Source organism: Coregonus clupeaformis, chromosome 13 (genome assembly GCF_020615455.1).
Source record: "Coregonus clupeaformis isolate EN_2021a chromosome 13, ASM2061545v1, whole genome shotgun sequence".
NCBI classification, from domain to species: Eukaryota; Metazoa; Chordata; class Actinopteri; order Salmoniformes; family Salmonidae; genus Coregonus; species Coregonus clupeaformis.
In genome coordinates, this window is record NC_059204.1 from 56512931 (window position 1) to 56534216 (window position 21286).

At 44.7% G+C, this 21286-nt stretch overlaps 1 protein-coding gene across 2 annotated transcripts in view; it reads right to left on the reverse strand.

The window, feature by feature from the left end:
* Positions 1–21286, reverse strand: part of LOC121579949 (connector enhancer of kinase suppressor of ras 2-like) — a 56837-nt gene that overhangs the window by 32603 nt on the left and 2948 nt on the right. For both annotated transcript variants that reach the window (XM_041894961.2, XM_041894960.2), the window contains exons 2-8: positions 14762–14925; positions 11893–12095; positions 11551–11638; positions 11200–11241; positions 1855–1974; positions 1545–1604; positions 66–134 (exon numbers count right to left, since the gene is read on the reverse strand). In XM_041894961.2, the coding sequence (XP_041750895.1) occupies positions 66–134; positions 1545–1604; positions 1855–1974; positions 11200–11241; positions 11551–11638; positions 11893–12095; positions 14762–14925 (746 nt within the window). The remainder of the gene's footprint in view (positions 1–65; positions 135–1544; positions 1605–1854; positions 1975–11199; positions 11242–11550; positions 11639–11892; positions 12096–14761; positions 14926–21286) is intronic.

A 21286-nucleotide genomic window follows, 5' to 3' on the forward strand; every position in this document is an offset into this window, starting at 1 on the left:
GAATGACAGAACAGTACTCATGCTGTACTCAGTGGTCTACAGTGGAACACTCAGTCTGGACTCACCACAGTTTGGTGGTTGACCTGAATAACCTCGTCTCCCGCATGGATCTTCTTGCACTGGTCAGCTGGAGACTGCAGAGACAGTGACAGACAGTATCCAAGTAAGATAAGTAGAGGTTAGGACACATCGACTGTGCTATCATAGCAATTAAACAGACAGATCATGGTTATTAGAGACCTTTGTCTATGGTTTGACAGTATAGGTCATATACTAACTATAAGTATGCACTTTGGCCAACTACTCTGAAAGTATTGTCATGCCAATCATGACATACATGGCATGATAATGAACAGAACAAAGGAGTTGGCTAAAGCACAAACAGATCTGCAAGGGGAGGCTACCCTGGCACAGCTTTAGAAAACAAGTAAATTATGGTTTCCTTCAAAATGTCCAGTAACAGTCTAAAGAGTGTTCGTTTTTTAAAATGTATGTTTTTAAATGTATGTAAAATGTAAAAAGTATTTGTCTGTAATGTCTTTTTCGTTATATGTCGGACCCCAGTAAGACTAGCTGTCGCCATTGGCGTCGGCTAATGGGGATCCTAATCAAGTAAAATGTAAAATCTCAGCCACCATTTAGCAGCAATTGAAAGGTCCAGATGAGTCCCATCACTTGGCAGAGACATCACCAGCCTCTATACCTCCCTTCATACCATGGTACTACGACTACACACTTTGTACAATATCCCCAATATTTTCCTTCCGTAGGGGCTCGGAAATAACAAAAATGATCTGTCACAGTTAGTGATCTGTCACTGTCACAGTGTGTGTCTGAGTAAAACTTAAACATCACATTAAACGGCAGCACCCATTCCCTCTCCATCTCCTACAGAGAATCCACCCCATCCCAGTCCTGCTTTGAAAGTGTTGCTAATTAGAAGAGCTGTGGTTCTCTGTGCCATGCTGCCATCTGTAAGCCTCTGTCATCCCTCCTCTGTTTCCACCCCCAATTAAACACCCAGATGCTAATTAGGGGTTCACTATTTGCTGCACTAATTGAACAGTTATCCCAGAGCCCCAACCAGAGGGGCTGGTCTTTATAGGACTACAAGAAGCTCATGGGTCAAATAGCAAGCCAATGATAGGAGACAATAACAAAGGTATTGTAATCTCTCATGGACAGACTACATTACGCAAACATAAATGGTACCGTAGATCTGTCATGATACAATGGGATGCATGAGATAACGAGCACCATTAGTTCCGGTACTTTGGACAAATCACGATTTCACAGCTGTTAGCATCTTTTGAATTTCGGAAGGGGAGGGGACATTTGGCCCATAGACTTGCTGGTTCTGTTCTCTTCTCAACACATATGGACCCAGAACTTAATCGAGCATCTGACCAATTACTCAAGACTTTAGTTCTAGGTTAACCGAGATTAAAGGTATGGGGGCTTTGAGTGGGTATGGTTAGCAGAGAATGTTTAAAGTAAAACATTTGTTTTACTAGAGGGTAACAGGGTCCAGGAAGTAGACTTACGTTCTCAGTGGTCCCAGTGATGACATGAAGGCCGTCGTATGTAGATTTGATGTACATTCCCTAAATGAGAGGAGAAAGGCTTAACTTTATTAAACTAAAAAGGAGAATAATGTAGTAATAATGATGAGACTTACACTTCTCAATATCCTGTTATGAAACTTGGAAGCAACAGCAAACAAGTAAAGTGAGCCTGTTTGCTCTGTCACAGAACTATCCTGTCAAAGAGTGAGTATCTTAGACAAACTCCTGGCTCAGCTCCTGTGGAGGTATGATTGAAGGCATCTATAGTGTAGTCAGAGTGAGTACTCACCAGGCCCTCGCTGGGCAGGATGTTGGTCAGGTGCACCACCTCCAGATGGGCTGACTGGGACACCAGCGAATCAGAGGACAGCGAGATGATGTGGTCACAGATCCCAGACAGTGTTTTACACTGCAGACAGAAGAAGACAGGAAGGGATCATTATATATGCTGCATCTCACACTGACAACTGGGTAATATGAATTACTGCCTGAATAACTCTCATTCTTCAGATGCTTAAATGATACAGGTAACTGTTAGGCCTACTGCTGCTAGGTAGCTCTCTCTCTGCTCTCTCCCTCCCCTCTGTCTGTTTTGATTGCAGGAGTGAAGTCTGGTGTGCGGGAGTCAGGGTTCCAGCTGCAGCTCATTCACCATAATCACCTCAGCCTTAAAGACCCGGTCAAACTTGCCACTCATCGTCAGATCATAGTCAATACGACCATGTTAGTCTCGCTGTTGACTCAACCTGCTTGTTTTCGTTCTTTGTGTTTTTGGCCTGTTCTATTTACTTTTCTCCTGTGCCACAGATTATTGGAACCTGACTCCTGCCTCCGCTTCACTCCTGCCACCACCACCCTGCTTTCCACTACCGGACCTCCCTTTTGGACTCACCACGGACACTAGGACGTTACGGTACCACTCCTGCTCAGAACCTGGATATGTTACCCTCCCTGTAAACCTGGACTTGCTCTTCCCCTATTTTTGGAAACCTGGACAATTGCACGTTGTAAATAAACCTGTTAAACCTTCTCTGGCTCGGTGTAGTTGTCTGCATTTGGGTTCATATCTAGTTAAATCGTGACAGTATGATCTGACCATGATGAACCCAGCAGACAGTAGCTCGGATACCACCCCAGAGTGCACTCAGATTCGGACTGCCATAGCCAATCAGGGCATTTTACTTGGCCAACATGATCCTTTGTTTAAGACTATTTCTGAGAACAGTCAGGTGCTGCTTAATCAGGTTCAATTACTCACCAATCAAGTGTCTGCGCTTACTACTCAAGTTAATAATGCACCCCTCGTGCATGGCATACAAACTGCTCCTTCTCCTGCTCCACCTGTTTTTCCTGCCCCTCCAGCCCAGATCAGAGAGCCTTTTGTTCCTGCTACAGAGCGCTATGACGGGAACATGGGAACCTGTGGTGATTTTTTGACTCAATGCTTGTTGGTGTTTGAACAACAGCCCCTCACCTACGCCTCCGAAAGAGCCCATATTGCCTACCTTATCAACTCTACTAGCGGTTCCGCTCGTTCCTGGGGATCCGCGGTCTGGGAGAGCTAGTCGGACATTTGCAACGCTTACGTTGCCTTCACCACTGAGATGAGGAAGGTTTTCGACCACCCCGTACGGGGCAAGGAGGCTGCTAAACGTTTGTTTTCTCTTCGGCAGGGGTCTCGCAGTGTGGCGGAGATGGCAGTGGAGTTTCGAACTTTAGCGGCAGTGAGTGGTTGGAATGACGAGGCATTACAAGGAGTGTTCATTAATGCTTTGGCTGAGACCTTGAAGGATGAATTGGTGTCATATGATGAATCGCCCACGCTGGATAATCTTATTTCACTCACCATCAGGTTGGATAATCGGATTCGGGAGCGCCGCCGGGTGAGGAGTGGTAGTTCCAAGCAACCTGTCTGTCGTCAACCAACTCCTCCCCGCCTCTTCCCTACGGAGAGGGCCGAGTCTTCCCGAGTCGATACTAGGAGCACTGAACCCGAAGCCATGGAGGTTGGTCGTGCACGGTTGTCCTCAGAGGAGCGTGCACGTCGTATTCAGGCTCGGGCCTGCCTGTATTGTGGAGAGGCTGGTCATTTCGTTCCTTCCTGCCCAGTTCGTCTGGGAAAAGGGCCGGCTCATCATTAATGGGAGAAGTTTTGGTGAGCCGAGCAGCGGATTCTTCCTCTTCTCCCCGCATTCTGCTCCAGGCATCCCTCCAGTGGCAGTTCCATAATTTCCCTGTTAGTGCGCTGGTTGACTCTGGTGCCGATGAAAGCTTTTTGGATCGAGAGTTGGCTCAACAAATGGAGTTAGAGACTGTACCTATGGACCGTCCGCTGCAGGCTAAGGGTCTAAATGGACAATTGTTGACCCGTATTACTCATCAGACTGTGCCTGTTTGTCTCATAGTGTCGGGTAATCATCAGGAGAACATTCAGTTTCACATAATTGACTGCCCACAGACCCCCCTGGTCCTTGGTATCCCCTGGCTCATACGACACAATCCACACATTGATTGGGTGACAGGTAGAATTGTTTCATGGAGCACATTTTGTCATGTGAATTGTTTGTGTTCTGCTCAGACCCCTGCCAGCACGGTGCCTCAACCTCCACTGGAGTCCATGGATCTCTCTGCTGTCCCTGACGTGTATCATGACCTGGCATCCGTTTTCTGCAAACACAGAGCTACTTCTCTTCCTCCTCACCGGCCTTACGACTGCGCCATTGACCTCCAGCCAGGAGCCCCTCTCCCTAGCAGTCGCCTGTACAATCTCTCCCGCCCGGAGACGGAGGCTATGGAGAACTACATTCGGGACTCCTTGGCGGCAGGTATTATTCGTCCTTCCTCGTCACCTGTAGGAGCGGGATTCTTTTTTGTTGGAAAGAAGGATAAGACCCTCAGACCCTGTATTGATTTCCGTGGACTTAACAACATCACCATTAAGAACAAATATTCTCTGCCTTTAATTAATTCTGCTTTTCCCCTCCTTCATGGTGCAACTATCTTTACCAAACTGGATCTACGAAATGCGTATCACCTGGTGCGCATTCGTAAAGGTGATGAATGGAAGACTGCCTTCAACACACCCTTGGGACATTTTGAGTATCTGGTTATGCCTTTTGGGTTGTCTAATGCCCCTGCTGTTTTTCAGGCACTAGTGAACGATGTCCTTCGGGACATGTTGAATCGTTTTGTTTTTGTCTATCTGGATGATATCCTGATTTTCTCAGAGTCCTCCCAGGAACATGAACTGCATGTGCGCCAGGTGTTGCAAAGGTTGTTGGAGAACAAGCTATTTGTGAAGATGGAGAAATGTGAATTTCATGTGTCTGAGACCTCTTTTTTTGGGTTGCATAATAGCTCAGGGGGAGTTGCGGATGGACCCAGCAAGATCTCTGCTGTCACGGACTGGCCAGCCCCCTCCACCCGCAAACAACTTCAACGATTCCTGGGGTTTGCGAACTTCTACAGGAGGTTCATCAAGGACTACAGCCGCATTGCGGCGCCACTTACCGCTCTCACCTCCATATCACTACCGTTCGCTTGGAATGAAGGGACCGAATCAGCGTTCGAAGAACTGAAACATCGCTTCGCCTCGGCTCCCATTCTGATGCAGCCGGACCCCGACCGCCAGTTTGTCGTGGAGGTGGATGCATCCGACACTGGGGTAGGTGCAGTGTTGTCACAACGTTCTCCTGAAGATAACAAACTGCATCCCTGTGCTTTTCTTTCACGGAAACTTTCTCAGGCAGAGAGGAATTATGATGTTGGCAATCGTGAACTGCTCGCCGTTAAGCTGGCTCTCGAGGAGTGGCGGCATTGGTTGGAGGGGGTGGAACAACCCTTCATCGTTTGGACGGATCATAAAAATCGGGCATACATCCAGTCAGCGAAGCAGCTCAATCCCCGTCAAGCCAGGTGGGCACTTTTTTGGTAGATTCAATTTTTCTCTGTCTTACCGTCCTGGGTCACGCAACGTCAAGCCTGACGCCCTGTCTCGTGTTCATTCTGCTGTTGATACTGGTAGTAACCCTGAACCCATCTTGCCTCCTACCTGCAGTATTGCGGCCATTACATGTGACATCGAAGGGATTGTTAGACAGGCTCAACATCATCAAGCTGACCCTGGGAGCGGTCCTCCTAACCGGTTGTTTGTCCCTGAGTCTGTTCGCTCCCAGGTACTTCAGTGGGCTCACTCGTCACCCTGGAGTTACTCGGACCCTGGACTTTGTGCGACGGAAGTTCTGGTGGCCCAGGATTGAGGCGGACACTCGAGCCTTCATTGCTGCTTGTACGGTATGTGCACGAAGTAAGAACTCCACCCAGGCCAGCGCTGGATTTTGTCACTGGACTTCCCCCCACGTCTGGAAAGACTGTCATTCTTACTGTGATTGATCGTTTTTCTAAGTTTGCTCATTTTTTGGCCCTACCTAAACTGCCCACTGCCAGAGAGACGGCTGATATTTTGGTTGAACATGTGTTCCGCTCTCATGGTCTACCCACTGATATTGTCTCTGACCGGGGTCCCCAGTTTGTCTCCCAGGTATGGAAAGCTTTCTGTAAAGCTTTGGGCATCACATCCAGCCTGTCCTCTGGATATCACCCCCAGACCAACGGGAAAGCCGAGAGAGCGAACCAGGAGATGGAGACCGCTCTCCGCTGTGTCACAGGGTCTAACCCTGGGTCATGGAGCTCCATGCTCCCCTGGGTGGAATATGCTCATAACACCTTGACTAACGCTTCCTCTGGTTTGTCTCCCTTTCTGTGTGCTCTGGGTTATCAACCTCCCTGTTCCCTTCTCAAGAGAGGGAACTGGCGGTACCCTCGGTGCAGTCCCACATGCGCCGCTGCTTCAAGGTCTGGAGGAAGGCCAGGGTAGCTCTGTCCCGAGCTTCGTCGTACATGCAGAGGCAAGCCAACCGTCACCGGTCCCAGGCTCCCGGTTACTCTCCTGGTCAAGAGGTATGGCTTAAGTCACGTGATCTTCCATTGAAAGTGGAGTCTAAGAAGATGGCGCCGCGTTTATAGGACCGTTCAAGATACTGTCTATTGTTAACCCCTGCGCGGTTAAACTACAGCTTCCTGCCTCCCTACGGGTTCATTCCACTTTTCATGTTTCCCAGATCAAGCCTGTGTCGGTTAGCCCTCTGTGCCCGCCCTCTCGTCCCCCTCCTCCGCCCAGGATCGTGGGTGGGGGTCCTGTCTACACTGTCCGGCGACTTCTGGATGTTCGCCGCCGGTGTCGTGGTTTCCAGTACCTGGTGGATTGGGAGGGTTATGGTCCTGAGGAACGTTCCTGGGTTCCCAGGAGCTTCATTGTGGATCCTGCTCTGGTCCGGGATTTTCATACGTTACATCCGGATAAACCCTGTCGGCCGCCGGGTGGCGTCCATAGAGGGGGGGGTACTGTTAGGCCTACTGCTGCTAGGTAGCTCTCTCTCTGCTCTCTCCCTCCCCTCTGTCTGTTTTGATTGCAGGAGTGAAGTCTGGTGTGCGGGAGTCAGGGTTCCAGCTGCAGCTCATTCACCATAATCACCTCAGCCTTAAAGACCCGGTCAAACTTGCCACTCATCGTCAGATCATAGTCAAGACGACCATGTTAGTCTCGCTGTTGACTCAACCTGCTTGTTTTCGCTCTTTGTGTTTTTGGCCTGTTCTATTTACTTTTCTCCTGTGCCACAGATTATTGGAACCTGACTCCTGCCTCCGCTTCACTCCTGCCACCACCACCCTGCTTTCCACTACCGGACCTCCCTTTTGGACTCACCACGGACACTAGGACGTTACGGTACCACTCCTGCTCAGAACCTGGATCTGTTACCCTCCCTGTAAACCTGGACTTGCTCTTCCCCTATTTTTGGAAACCTGGACAATTGCACGTTGTAAATAAACCTGTTAAACCTTCTCTGGCTCGGTGTAGTTGTCTGCATTTGGGTTCATATCTAGTTAAATCGTGACAGTAACACCAACATAAAGTGTCTTAATAGGGCGTTGGGCCACAACGAGCCACCAGAACAGCTTCAGTGCGCCTTGGCATAGATTCTACAAGTGTCTGGAACTCTATTGAAGGGATGCAAAGCCATTCTTCCACAAGAAATTCCATCATTTGGTGTTTTGTTGATGGTGCTGGAAAACACTGTCTCTGGCGCCACTCCAGAACCTCCCATAAGTATTCAATTGGGTTGAGATCTGGTGACTGAGACACACACACACACACCCTTTAGACCCCCTATACTCCTTTCCCAGCTAGCACATTTGGTACTTTGGAAGTTGTGGGAACAAATGTTTTTGATTTCACATTGGTTGTGGGAACGAAGCCATACGTTTCCTGACCAGTAAAACTGAACGTTTTATAAACGTTCTGAGAACAGAAGTGAAAATGTAACCTGTTCTGGAAACGTTTATTTTTAGGTTGCAGGGAGGTTCTGAGAACGTTTTACTCAGGTTCCTTGAAAGTTTTCCTGGGAGGTTTTATTAACGCTCTGAGAATGTAAATTGTAGGTTATTTTGAGTTTTATTTGTAACTTCCTTAAGTTTTAATAACACTGCTAGCTTATTTTGGGTAAACTTTTTTTTTAACTCAAAGGACACATGGAAATGTATTTCCTTAGCCATGCAAACACATTTATTTATTTTATTGTCACACGGCATCAGTGAGATTCAAATTTATAATCTTCTGTTCTATATCCATGGAATTAGTCCACTGCGCCACCAGGATGGAGCTAGCATGCAATGTTTTTTATGCAAACAAATCTGTTCATTTTAGTCTATTCAAACAGACCCCATTTCAAAGGAAACAAGCACTCATTAAGATCCGGTTTGGCCAATTAGTGGACGCAGCCAACACCCCTGAACCCACTTAATAAGATACAGGATAGAGAGTTTTGTTGATGCTGAGAACAGAATGTATATATTTTTAACTAACATTCGAACGTTCTCAGAACGTTACTAAAGTTTTCTTGTGGTTTTTATGCAAAGTTTTCTTAACGTTCTGCGAACAATTTGGGAACATTACATTATAGAACCATGAGGAAACCTGTAGGAAACAATATGCTGAAGTACTGAATTTCTCACAGAAGAAAGTTATTTCTTAACCTAGAGTCTATGTCCGCACCCCCATGGAAATCGAATGAGCATTCAAAATAAAATCCCCATAAAAATTTATCTGTTTCGGCTAGAGAGCTATACGCCGATGTCGGCCTTCTGCATCTGTGGTGGAAGGTGGCAGAGCTAAAGCGGTGTTTGTCAGACCAGGAGACATCCCAAAAAATCTGTATTTTCACAAAAATGTCTGTAGTGTCTTCCCCTCTATGGAAAGATGACTCTCACGATGGTGTTTTCCATTTAGCTCTACGACTCCCACAAGTGTAAGGGCATTTGTCTTAAGTCGGTGCTGCCGATCTGCCAGTAGTGTCTAAACAGTTTGTGCTACACACTAATATGACCACACCATCGAAAGGTGAGACTCTCATGAACACAAACATCTCGGACACGAACATCTCGGTTGTTTTGCTCTAGGATGCCCACAAGTCTCACAAGACTCATCTGAAGATAACCCGGTACCAGTGAAAAAAATTATGAAAGTGTATATAGAAGTACTTTAGTGCTAAAAAAGGGGTTAAACATGGGTAAAAAATATATAAATAATTTCCTGAACTTATCTCTCAGATATAGGATAGACACTTCAAAACAGTTCATTTTATTTGTTTTTGGACTATCTGTTTTGCCATGTATGAATATGTTATTCAATGTGTTTCTATAGACTAATAGGAGTAAGGCCAAATTCAATGTTTCATCAAATAAAATTAGTAGAAACCCAGCCCCGGGCCCTTAGGCCTTTTATTAACATTCTTGGAACAATTTTGAGAACATGACTTAAATAGAACCATGAGGAAACTTGTAGGAAATGTTATGCTGAAGTACTGAAATTCCAACAGAATAATTGTTTTTTAATGTTCTCTGAACTATTTGAGAACATTCCCCATGTCAAACCAGTTGGAGAACGTTCCTAGAACATTACCAACATTTAAATTAAATGTAACGATGTTTGAACTTTTAGGAAACATTCAGTTAAAGCAATGAAATACCAAGAAAACAATGTTTTTTTGTCATGTTCCTTAAATGTGCTGAGAATGTTCCAAAGCCAAGCAACTATCCTGCACCATTCCAAGAAAGTTGTGGGAAGTTTGTATGCAAAATAACCATAGGACAAAAAGAATCTCCTCAGAACGTTATGTGCTAGCTGGGTTGAGACCCCTCTTTCAAAGTCACAGAGATCTCTTCTTTTAGCCATGGTAGCCAAAATAATGGGCAACTGGGCATTTTTATACATGGGATGTTTTAATTGCTTGATTAACTCAGGAACCACACCTGTGTGGAAGCACCTGCTTTCAATATATGTTGTATCCCACATTTAATCAAATGTTTCCTTTATTTTGGCAGTTACCTGGAAAATAAACCACACAGTGTAAGGTATTACTACTACACTGTCTGCTACATTGTCTTTTGTGAGCATTGGGATCGTGCATCACTTCCTGGAGTTCAAGAGTATCACTTTGTTGGGGGAGGACAAAGAGCCAACTGGGGATGACAAGAGCATGGAGTCACTTTCTTCTTCTCCTGCCTGCGTTTTTAGAGCAACAAGAATGAAGCACTGCATGCAATTATCTGAGAATCTGACCCGGTTTTTAATGAGCGATTCTTCGGTTTATTCATCATCTGAGACATTCTTCAAAGGCAAGCTACGGCTCGTCTTCCCTGGTTTAACAAGCTGAGGAAAAAGGGGTCTCTCATTGGTCTATGCACAGCACTGTATAAACAGCACTGGATACTGTCATGTCCTTCACATGTCATGTCAAATGTACTGTACGTAGGTTTCTATTACTGCCACAAGTAGCACAGTGGCCAGAACTTGCTGGCAGTGAACAGCGTAGCTACAGTGACACAGCCATGAGCTTCCATCTATTCCCTTAGTCTCCAGTTGGGCTCTCTCTCCATTGCGCTCTCTTGCTTTCTCTCTTGCTCTCTCTCTGTCACACACACATGCACACACACAGACACACACACACACGTCTGTACATAGTTTGTCCTAGCTTCTCCTTTATTATTGCCTCACCATCTCTCTCCCTGTCTAATTGCTGTAGGCAGGAATGCCCGCGGGAGCAGCAGGGAGGTTCTGCATTATTCAACACAGACTGCCAACCAAAGGCCTTAAAACTGCGGCTTTTGAGAAATACACAGGCAGACTCACATACTCTTATTAATAATCCAAACCCTTTTCTTCCATAGTGCTGCCTGCCTGGCGATGAGGAGGACGCATGTGACTGTATTATCACATGTTCAAGTGTAGGCATGTGCCCCAAGTAAAGTTGTGTGTGTGTGGGTGTGTGTGTATAAAAACAATGTGTAAAGATTAATGAGTGTTTTAAATCATTGTCCCACATAATGTTGGATGATTCACATTCCACTTATTGTGAAAACATTTGATCATTTTTACTGTTTGCTGACTACTGTTGCATATGATATGACTGTTAACTAAGATTAAGTATTAGGTGCCAGTTAATGGTTGATAGGAAGGGAAGACCATTTGTGGGTCATTGTGGGCATTATACCCCATAGAAAAATACTAAAAACTCACCACATGAAGAATTTTGTTTTCTGTCTCATACACCGTGCAGTCCTGCAAGACAATTAAAAACAGTTAGAGAACTAATGTTTGTTTTTTTAACATTAAAATAAAACGGAGCTCCTATCAGATGAGACAGATGCGAGTATCCCAAGTGTAGTGTAATGAATTTAGCTGGCAGACTGTCTCTTGAGAGAGTTTAAAACAGGAGAGTTATTTTCAGTCGGCCTTCATCTATTCCCGACAAAACTAACAGAATTATAAAATGGAGGTATGTAGCCAAGTGTTCTGTCAGAGACATATTGATGCACTAGTAACTAGTTCATAAATTCCCTAACCTTTATCCACCCCTGGACAACTCACCTGTTGTACTATGGTGGTTAACTCCAGGCACAGTTGAACAATGTTGTTCTTCAATAAGGAGTACTCTGTCACACTGACAAATGGGGATCTGGCAGGAGGGAAGAAAGTACAATATGCAGGGGTCAGACATCAGAGGATGGGAGAGGGCAGAACAGTCAGTGAGATATAAAAAAGTAACATCTCTGCATAAGCCAGTATTTGCCCTCTCCAACAACTTTACAATGAAAGAGAACCGTATATAAACTATTAGACATACGCAAATGAAGTTCCTCTGGGGAAAATAAGCTATTCTAAGTCTAACAAAACTGGGATGTTCTAACAAAACCGAGATGTAACTCCCACCTGTCCAGCCAGGCCAGCAGGTTCTTGGCTGCTCCGATGAGGTCCACCACGGAGGTGAGGAAGTCGTTGGGCAGCCTGCGTGAGGCCCTGCCATCATAATGGCCGCCTCGACGCCTCCCTGTGATGAAGTTCTGCAGGTTCTTGGCTGAGGCATTGAGCTTGTGGGATAGGGTACGCAGGTTCTCAGTCTCCAGACCATAGTTCTGGAACAGAAAGTACAGCACCGTTAGACCATGGTTCAGTCTGCTCCCAGAAGTGTTTGACTTTAAAGTTAAGATGTCATTCATCTAGAAAATGTGGATACATTAAGTTCACATGGAGAAATAACATTAACTTGCATGGACAGTGTGGTGCGAGTAACATACAGTACTTGTATTTGAAAGCTCATACGGAACAGTGCTGCAGCAAATGTATAGTGTATATAAGATCTAAATGCCAGAGATATATAGAGACAAATCCCTCCAGTCACATAATCTCATATTTTCCTCTTAATCTATCTACCAAACCAGGTGGACAGCTTTTATCCTTTTGATCTAGAGTTATTCAAGTAAACATAAAGGGATGATTGCCTCATCAGAAACAATGAAGACCACTCATCTGTCATACTCGTTGAAATGTACAGAGCATCAAGCAGTATTCCACTCTAACCAGAATGTAGGTTGTGTGTCTACGTAGCTTGTCACAATAGTGTGTCTGTTAGAGATGTGTGCCTGTGTGTGAATAGCTGTATCTGATTCTGCAGGTCTAGTCAACATTAGTCACCGTCACCATGGAGAAATGCCTCCTTCCTGTCTAACCCACAACAATGTAGCTAAGCCCAGCCCGGTTGCCATGGTGAATCCGGGCTTTGTCACTCTTAATTACACCAAGCCCAGTGTTTCCATAGCTCCTTCTTCCCTTATTGATTTTCCTCTTTCATTCAAAATATCAAAGTAATGCGCTGCTGTCTGTTCAGGCTGCTCTTTATGGCGGCTTCTCCATCACTAGTCACCTATTACGTCAATGCAGAGGATGACAAGAGACAAAAGGTGGGGGATAATTAAATATGTTATACTGTACATACATGCAAATAAGCTAAGCAACACTATAATAAGGCCTTGTTCTTTGCTGTCGACCCACTGTAGAGGAAACGCACCATTATGCTGCTAGGTGGTTGTGAGTACTGACCAGCTCAGCCATTTCCCTGTTACCTTCCTTCCAGTGAGCCATTCAGGCAGAGAGAGGCTTCACTGCATGGAGGGGACACTTTCCTCTGATGGCTGTAATGTCTTTTGCAATTTAGCGGGAGCAAAATCCCTATTACATCAACAACTCAGCAGCAGAGCCCTGTCTGTCTGTCTGGTCACTGTCGACTGATGAACAATTATCTAACTCCCAGCAACAACCGACCCTCAGTTTGATGTCAAAGTGAGTCAGCGGTCACACTGACACCAAGCCTGCATTGTCTTTCAATCACACTCACATAATCAACCCAGGAAAGATAAATTAATTTCTAAAATTGATCTGCAGAGAGTCTTGTCTTACACAAGCAGTGCAGAGGGACTGAGACCTATTCAGCGGACATCCATTTTGGTCGGGCCACTAATAAGGCAGTGTGTGTGCGTGCATGCTTGTGTGTGTGTGACCACGTTCATGTCCTGTCTCTCCTGTCCTGTCCACCTGTAGCTCTCCTCCAGTACAGTCATTACTCATGTCAGCCTCCTCTCAGCAGAGTGACGCAATGTTCAGCTCTAGTGCACTCTGCCAGGATCAATGGGGACATGTCCCAGCATCCAATGATAATCACAGCACATCACTATAATGGAGATTGGATGCAGAACACACACTATACTGTCTTAGCACATACACACACATTCACAAACTTATATTATAGCCCCATATGTGAACATAAAGGAGGAACATTCTGCTCAACATTCACACACACACACCCAGGCAGCTCCCACCGGTCCGTCTAACTAACAGACACAGATTACATGTGTGTGGTTGTCTGTGTGGAGATGGGGTCTCAGGCAGTCCAGGCACTCTAATGATGCTCTGCTGCAGGCCGCTCTGTCACAGGGAATCACACACTAACCTCAGCTAGCTCCCACACGCCTCACACACAGGCAGCCTCACACACACGCAGGCACGCACACACACACACTCCCTCCCAGCTGCTGCTGTCTAGGCCTATGGATCTATTATCAGACACTTCCCCAGCCCATCATAGAGGACGTGTGCTGTGTGGCCCCTCTCTGAATCAGTCAAGTCAATACAGAGCTCTTAGCTTGCTCTAACAGGGCTCTTCCCATGCCCACGCCTGACTCTCTCTGTATGAGTCATCATACACCAAGACTAACGACACCCATTACATGCCTCCCTTACTGATGCACAGAGCACAGACTCCTCCCGCTCGACCTCTATCTAGGATACAAGGATACATCACCAATGAATCTGAATTAGCCACAAATCATCGCCGCGACTCTGGCCCTAGCCTCAGCTCTACTTATCTAGCCCTGGTCACTGAGCACTGCAGCTGCCTCTCTCCCCTTCTGCTTGTTACTCAGCAGATAACACTGATGAAGGCTGTAGATAATAAAGCAACACTTTTTACTGACCTTCTATTGTCTTCAATCTTGTCTGTCATGCCTTGCCATGCCTCTCAAACGGTGCACAAACAGATCTAGCAACTAGGCTAGCTTTACATCTCCTGCAAGTCAACTGTGTTTCTCCAGTTCGAGCACGTTGACTGCACTGGCTTGGTTGCACTGGAAGGCATCAATAGTAAAGTTATTCTATCATGTCCGCACACCAGAGCTCTAACTCTACAGCCCTATCCCCTGACCATCCCTCCTGATTCTAGCCCTGCATGTCTAGATTGACTCCTCACCAGGGCACAGAGTAGGTCCACAGCCTCCAGAATGAGCTCCTGGTGTCCGATGCGGGTGACCCCCAGCTCCTCCAGCTCCTGGTGGGTGATGTGGAGCAGCTGCTCCCCGTTGATCTTCTCCCTCTCAAAGTTCTTAATGTACTGCTGCAGACAGTCATCCAGGCCTGCATGGGGGACAGACAAAGAGGGGGGAAACTATGTTAAGCACACCTTTGTTCTAATAGTATGTCTTTGTCTCCTTTACTGTCCACATCTAACTCATTCACTAGGTGTATGGAATGCAGATTGTGCTGGTTTATTTAGAATTATTACAGTTTGAAATATACCATGAAAGCATAAATATGTGTTGTATAAAGTGCAGTGTGATTGGCAGATTCAGACTAATTGCTGTACAAAATATTTTTTATCCCTACCAGGCTACTACTTTCACTCTAAAAACTCATTTTCCATTTCATTCATTTTTTGTGTTAATTCCTACATAATACCAGAAGCATGCTTTCAACCATTCACCTTTCAAGTCCTGAGTGTGCTCTTACTCTCTGAGCAGAGAGAGAAGAGACTTTCTTTCAACTCCAGAGAACTGAGCAGAACCAGTCTACCAGTTGAGCTGCTCTTTGTGTAGAGCAGAACAGAACAGGGGCAGAGAGAAACAGGACTAGTCTAGGAGATAAACCACTCTCACCACAGCGTATTAAAGCCATCCTTATCAGAGCACAGCAGAGCCACACAGAGTCCTCTGCAGCATTCTGTGTTGGAGCCATGTACAGCGGGCCAGGCGGCACAGAGAAAGAGAGGGGAGCCCAGATAGCAGCAGAGCAGACTAGCAGAGTCTCGGCTTTCAACCACAGCATCCATCCATGGCTCCCGGGAGATTACTCATCTCCAGCCACAGAGCACAGCGGAGTAGCAGGCCACAGCCACAGCACAGAGCTGACCCATATTACACACACCGGCTGGGCCACGTCAACACACCAAAGCACAGCACACACACATCCATGACCACAGGCATTCAACAGGGGCCAAATTAGCCAGCTTGATACTGCCTAGGTAGATCAAAGGAGGATACATTCAGAGCCATATATATAGATGACTCTGGGTACATCTATTCAATATTGATCTCAATCTATATAGTCTATAGTCAGGTGAATCATCTGAACTAAGTTCCCCATTTGTATGTGGTGAACACTTGTCTTGCCGTCTTGTGTGCTGCTGCCCCGACCTCATTCTAAGTAACTGAATGGAGCACACAGTGGCCTTGACATAAAAATTGATGGCTTTGTGTGTGGGTGTGTTTGTGTCTCCACAGTATGTCCGTGGGAGTGAAATGTGTGAAAGCATGTGTGCGTGTGCGTGTGTGTGTGGGGGTGTGGGAGGGGGTTGTGTATGCATGTGCATTTGTGTGTGTGTGTGTGTGTGTGTGCGCACACGTTCATGCATCCATATACAGTAATGATCATGAATGGCTGCCCTTACAAAAAAAAAACATGTCCAATTTGCAGTTTCATGAGGAATAGCTTTTTTCAGATGTTGAGCTTAAATTTCACATGAAATCATATTTTCACATATATTCAATTTAAAGGTCACATGTTAACACCACCTCTTCACACATTTTCAACTCACATGTGCATTTGCATTGCAGTTGCACATGTGAAATTTGCTGTTTCACATGTTAGAAAACTCCACATGTGAAAATCTCACTTTCACATATGGAATTGCAAGTTCACATGTGAAAACCATTCACATGTGAAAATCTAATTTGCAGTTTCACATGTAAGAAACATTCACATTAGAAAATCTAACTTTAACATTTGGAATTGCAAGTTAACATGTGTTGGTGAAAAAGTGTTTTTCTCCACTCGTGAAAAGGTGGTGTTTTCACATATGGACTTCTGTAATGCCATTCTGTAAAAAGGCAACCTAGCCTACCTGAGTATAATAATTGCGTTAAAAACATTAAAAAAATTATTTCTGTGCCATTCATTTGGAGTGTTACTGTTGCAGGTGCACGCCACTCTTCTTCATACCTTGGTTAGTGACCGTTGGAAGAAGCCCAGTGAAAAGAACAGAGAAGCTAGCGCTACGTGTCTCCTTATTTATCCTGTTTAACCCTTTACACTTGTGGGAATTGGCCTATATGGATAGGGCTAAATTGAAATGTTTCTTACAGAAGAAATCTGAAAAACATTTGCATAAGCATGGTAGCAATAGAGGAGGTGCATAAAGATGGCGCCCCCCATGCATTTTCCACAAATTTCTTATTTTGCTAAGTTCGCCGTATTGTACATTGCTCTCCTTTACTGTTTTTTTGTATGGTAATTAGCACAGTATACATGATCCCAACCTTAGCTTCAAGATGCCGGCAATTTGAAAAACTGAAAAAGTAGACTTTGCTGATATATTGGCACATTGAACCATTTCGCGCAGCGTGCTTAAAGAAACGAGTGCTAAAATAGTGACGTCATATCTGAATTCTGCCATCTATATTTACATTTGTATTTGAAAGGGAACAGTTTGGAGATTATGGGAAAACTATTAGGCCAAAGTTGTGGACACAACAGTTCACCTGACACAAGACTGAACATTACACTGTTGATTATATTATCCAATACATTCACTGTACTTTTCACCGCATTTGTTGATAACGAAATCTGAAAATACTCTGGATACATTCAGTAACATCATAAGGATATTCCTGGAAAATGTGGGGTAGGTGAAACATAAGACAAAAAATGACAAGGGTTTGAGTGAGAGGACTAACTGGTGTCGCAGGTGGCCACACACCTTTCCAAAGTGTGCACAGCAATCTAGGGTTTATACACATCATTGGTCAAAATCCATACAGTGGTGTGAAGCGCAGAGCCTGAACTCTGACATAATTTAAAGCATTTTACTGTACAGCCACTGCGTTTATCAGTGCTCAAATCTGCCATTTTCAACCTGTATATGGGTACGAGTGTAAAGGGCTACCATGTTAAAATTAGCGCTATCTTGTCAGTTAACTCAAGTTCACTTTTTGTAATTTTTGTGCACTTTTGTATTGCATTGTCTGAAAGCGTTAAAAATACACTGAAAACATCCTAAATGCATAATCTATACAGCTGAAAACAACAATGCAATGTCAAAACAAATTGACTTTGAGGTTAAAGAAAGTGTGTTTATCAATTTAGTTGATTTTGCTTACCATTACTTTGGACAAATCAAATATGTCAATATGCGATGAATCATGATTCATGACAACAAATACTGCAATAAACTCAATTACATTTTTTTATCAATTGACAGCCCTATTTGACATGAAAATGTGAAAACGCACGTGAAAGAGTAGTGGACATGAGTCAGTCATGGTTTCTCATGGCGACTTCAAAATGAGTGTTGTCCCTCTTGGTCTAATGGTCAACATGTTGGCTTCTCCCATGGGAGACCTGGGTACTAATCCCGAAAAAAATACGTGAAATATATAATAGCACAGGTCTCCCATGGGAGAAGCCAACATGTTGACCATTACAATGCATTCAGAAGTTACAGTGCATTCGGAAACTATTCAGACCCCTTCCCTTTTCCACATTTTGTTACGTTACAGCCTTATTCTAAAATGGATTAAATAAAACATTTTCCTCATCAATCTTCACACAATACCCCATAATGATAAAGCGAAAACAGGTTTACAGTGCTATGAAAAAGTATTTGCCCCCTTTCTAATTTTCTCTACTTTTGCATATTTGTGATACTGAATGTTATCAGATCTTCAACCAAAACCCAATATTAGATAAAGGGAACATAAGTGGACAAATAACACAACAATTACATATTTATTTCATAAACAAAGTTATGCAACACCCAATTCCCCTGTGTGAAAAGTAATTGCCCCCTTACACTCAATAACTGGTTGTGCCACCTTTAGCTGCAATGACTCCAACCAAATGCTTCCTGTAGTTGTTGATCAGTCTCTCACGTCGCTGTGGAGGAATTTTGGCCCACTCTTCCATGCAGAACTGCTTTAACTCAGTGACGTGTGGGTTTTCAAGCATGAACTGCTCGTTTCAAGTCCTGCCACAGCATCTCAATTGGGATTAGGTCTGGACTTTGACTAGGCCATTCCAAAACTTCAAATGTGTTGTTTTTTAGCAATTTTCATGTAGACTTGATTGTGTGTTTTGGATCATTGTCTTGCTGCATGACCCAGCTGCGCTTCAGCTTCAGCTCACAGACGGATGGTCTGACATTCTCCTGTAGAATTATCTGATACAGAGCAGAATTCATGGTTCCTTCTATTAAGGCAAGTTGTCCAGGTCTTGAGGCAGCAAAGCATCCCCAAACCATCACACCACCACCACCATGCTTGACCTTTGGTATGATGTTCTTACTGTGGAATGCAGAGTTTGGTTTTCGCCAGGCATTACTGGAACCATGTCGTCCAAAAAGTTATACTTTTGAATCATCTGTCCATAGAACGCTCTTCCAAGAGTCTTGATGATCATCCAGGTGCTTTTTGGCAAACTTGATTCAACTTTTTGGACGAGATGGGTCCCATTATGACTGGCGAAAACCAAACACTGCATTCCACAGTAAGAACATCATACCAAAGGTCAAGCATGGTGGTGGTGGTGTGATGGTTTGGTGATGCTTTGCTGCCTCAGGAACTGGACAACTTGCCTTAATGGAAGGAACCATGAATTCTGCTCTGTATCAGAGAATTCTACAGGAGAATGTCAGACCATCCGTCTGTGAGCTGAAGCTGAAGCGCAGCTGGGTCATGCAGCAAGACAATGATCCAAAACACACAATCAAGTCTACATGAAAATTGCTAAAAAACAACACATTTGAAGTTTTGGAATGGCCTAGTCAAAGTCCAGACCTAATCCCAATTGAGATGCTGTGGCAGGACTTGAAACGAGCAGTTCATGCTTGAAAACCCACACGTCACTGAGTTAAAGCAGTTCTGCATGGAAGAGTGGGCCAAAATTCCTCCACAGCGACGTGAGAGACTGATCAACAACTACAGGAAGCATTTGGTTGGAGTCATTGCAGCTAAAGGTGGCACAACCAGTTATTGAGTGTAAGGGGGCAATTACTTTTCACACAGGGGAATTGGGTGTTGCATAACTTTGTTTATGAAATAAATATGTAATTGTTGTGTTATTTGTTCACTTATGTTCCCTTTATCTAATATTAGGTTTTGGTTGAAGATCTGATAACATTCAGTATCACAAATATGCAAAAGTAGAGAAAATTTGAAAGGGGGCAAATACTTTTTCATAGCACTGTAGACATTTTTGCTAATTTATTAAAAATTAAAAACAGAAATACCTTATTTATATAAGTATACGGACCCTTTGCTATGAGACTGGAAATTGAGCTCAGGTGCATCCTGTTTCCATTGATCAACCTTGAGATGTTTCTACAACTTGATTGGAGTCCACCTATGGTACATTCAATTGATTGGACATGATTTGGAAAGGCACACACCTGTCTATATAAGGTCCCACAGTTGACAGCGCATGTCAGAGCAAAAACCAAGCCATGAGGTCGAAGGAATTGTCCGCAGAGCTCCGAGACAGGATTGTGTCGAGGCACAGATCTGGGGAAGGGTACCAAAAACATTCTGCAGCATTGAAGGTCCCCAAGAACACAGTGGCCTCCATCATTCTTAAATGGAAAAAGTTTGGAACCACCAAGACTCTTCCTAGAGCTGGCCGCCCGGCCAAACTGAGCAACCGGTTGAGAAGGGCCTTGGTCAGGGAGGTGACCAAGAACTCAATGGTCACTCTGACAGAGCTCCAGAGTTCCTCTGTGGAGATGGGAGAACTTTCCAGAAGGACAACCATCTCTGCAGCACTCCAACAATCAGGCCTTTATGGTAGAGTGGCCAGATGGAAGCCATTTCTCAGTAAAAGGCACATGACAGCCTGCTTGGAGTTTGCCAAAAGGCACCTAAAGGGCTCTCAGACCATGAGAAACAAGATTCTCTGGTCTGATGAAACCAAGATTGAACTCTTTGGACTGAATGCAAAGCATCACGGCTGGGGGAAACCTGGCACCATCCCTACGGTGAAGCATGGATGTTTTTAACGGTAGGGACTGGGAGACCAGTCAGGATTGAGGAAAAGATGAACAGATTAAAGTACAGAGGGATCCTTGATGAAAACCTGCTCCAGAGCGCTCAGGACCTCAAACTGGGGTGAAGGTTCACATTCCAACAGGACAACGACCCTAAGCACACAACCAAGACAACGCAGGAGTGGCTTCGGGACAAGTCTCTGAATGTCCTTGAGTGGCCAAGCCAGAGTCTGGAATTGAACCCGATCGAACATCTCTGGAGAGACCTGAAAATAGCTGTGCAGCGACACTCCGCATCCAACCTGACAGAAACTCCCCAAATACAGGTGTGACAAGCTTGTAGCATCATACCCAAGAACACTCAAGGCTGTAATCGCTGCCAAAGGTGCTTCAACAAAGTACTGAGTAAAGGGTCTGAATACTTATGTAAATGTGATTTCAGTTAATTTTTTATTTTTTTATGCTTTG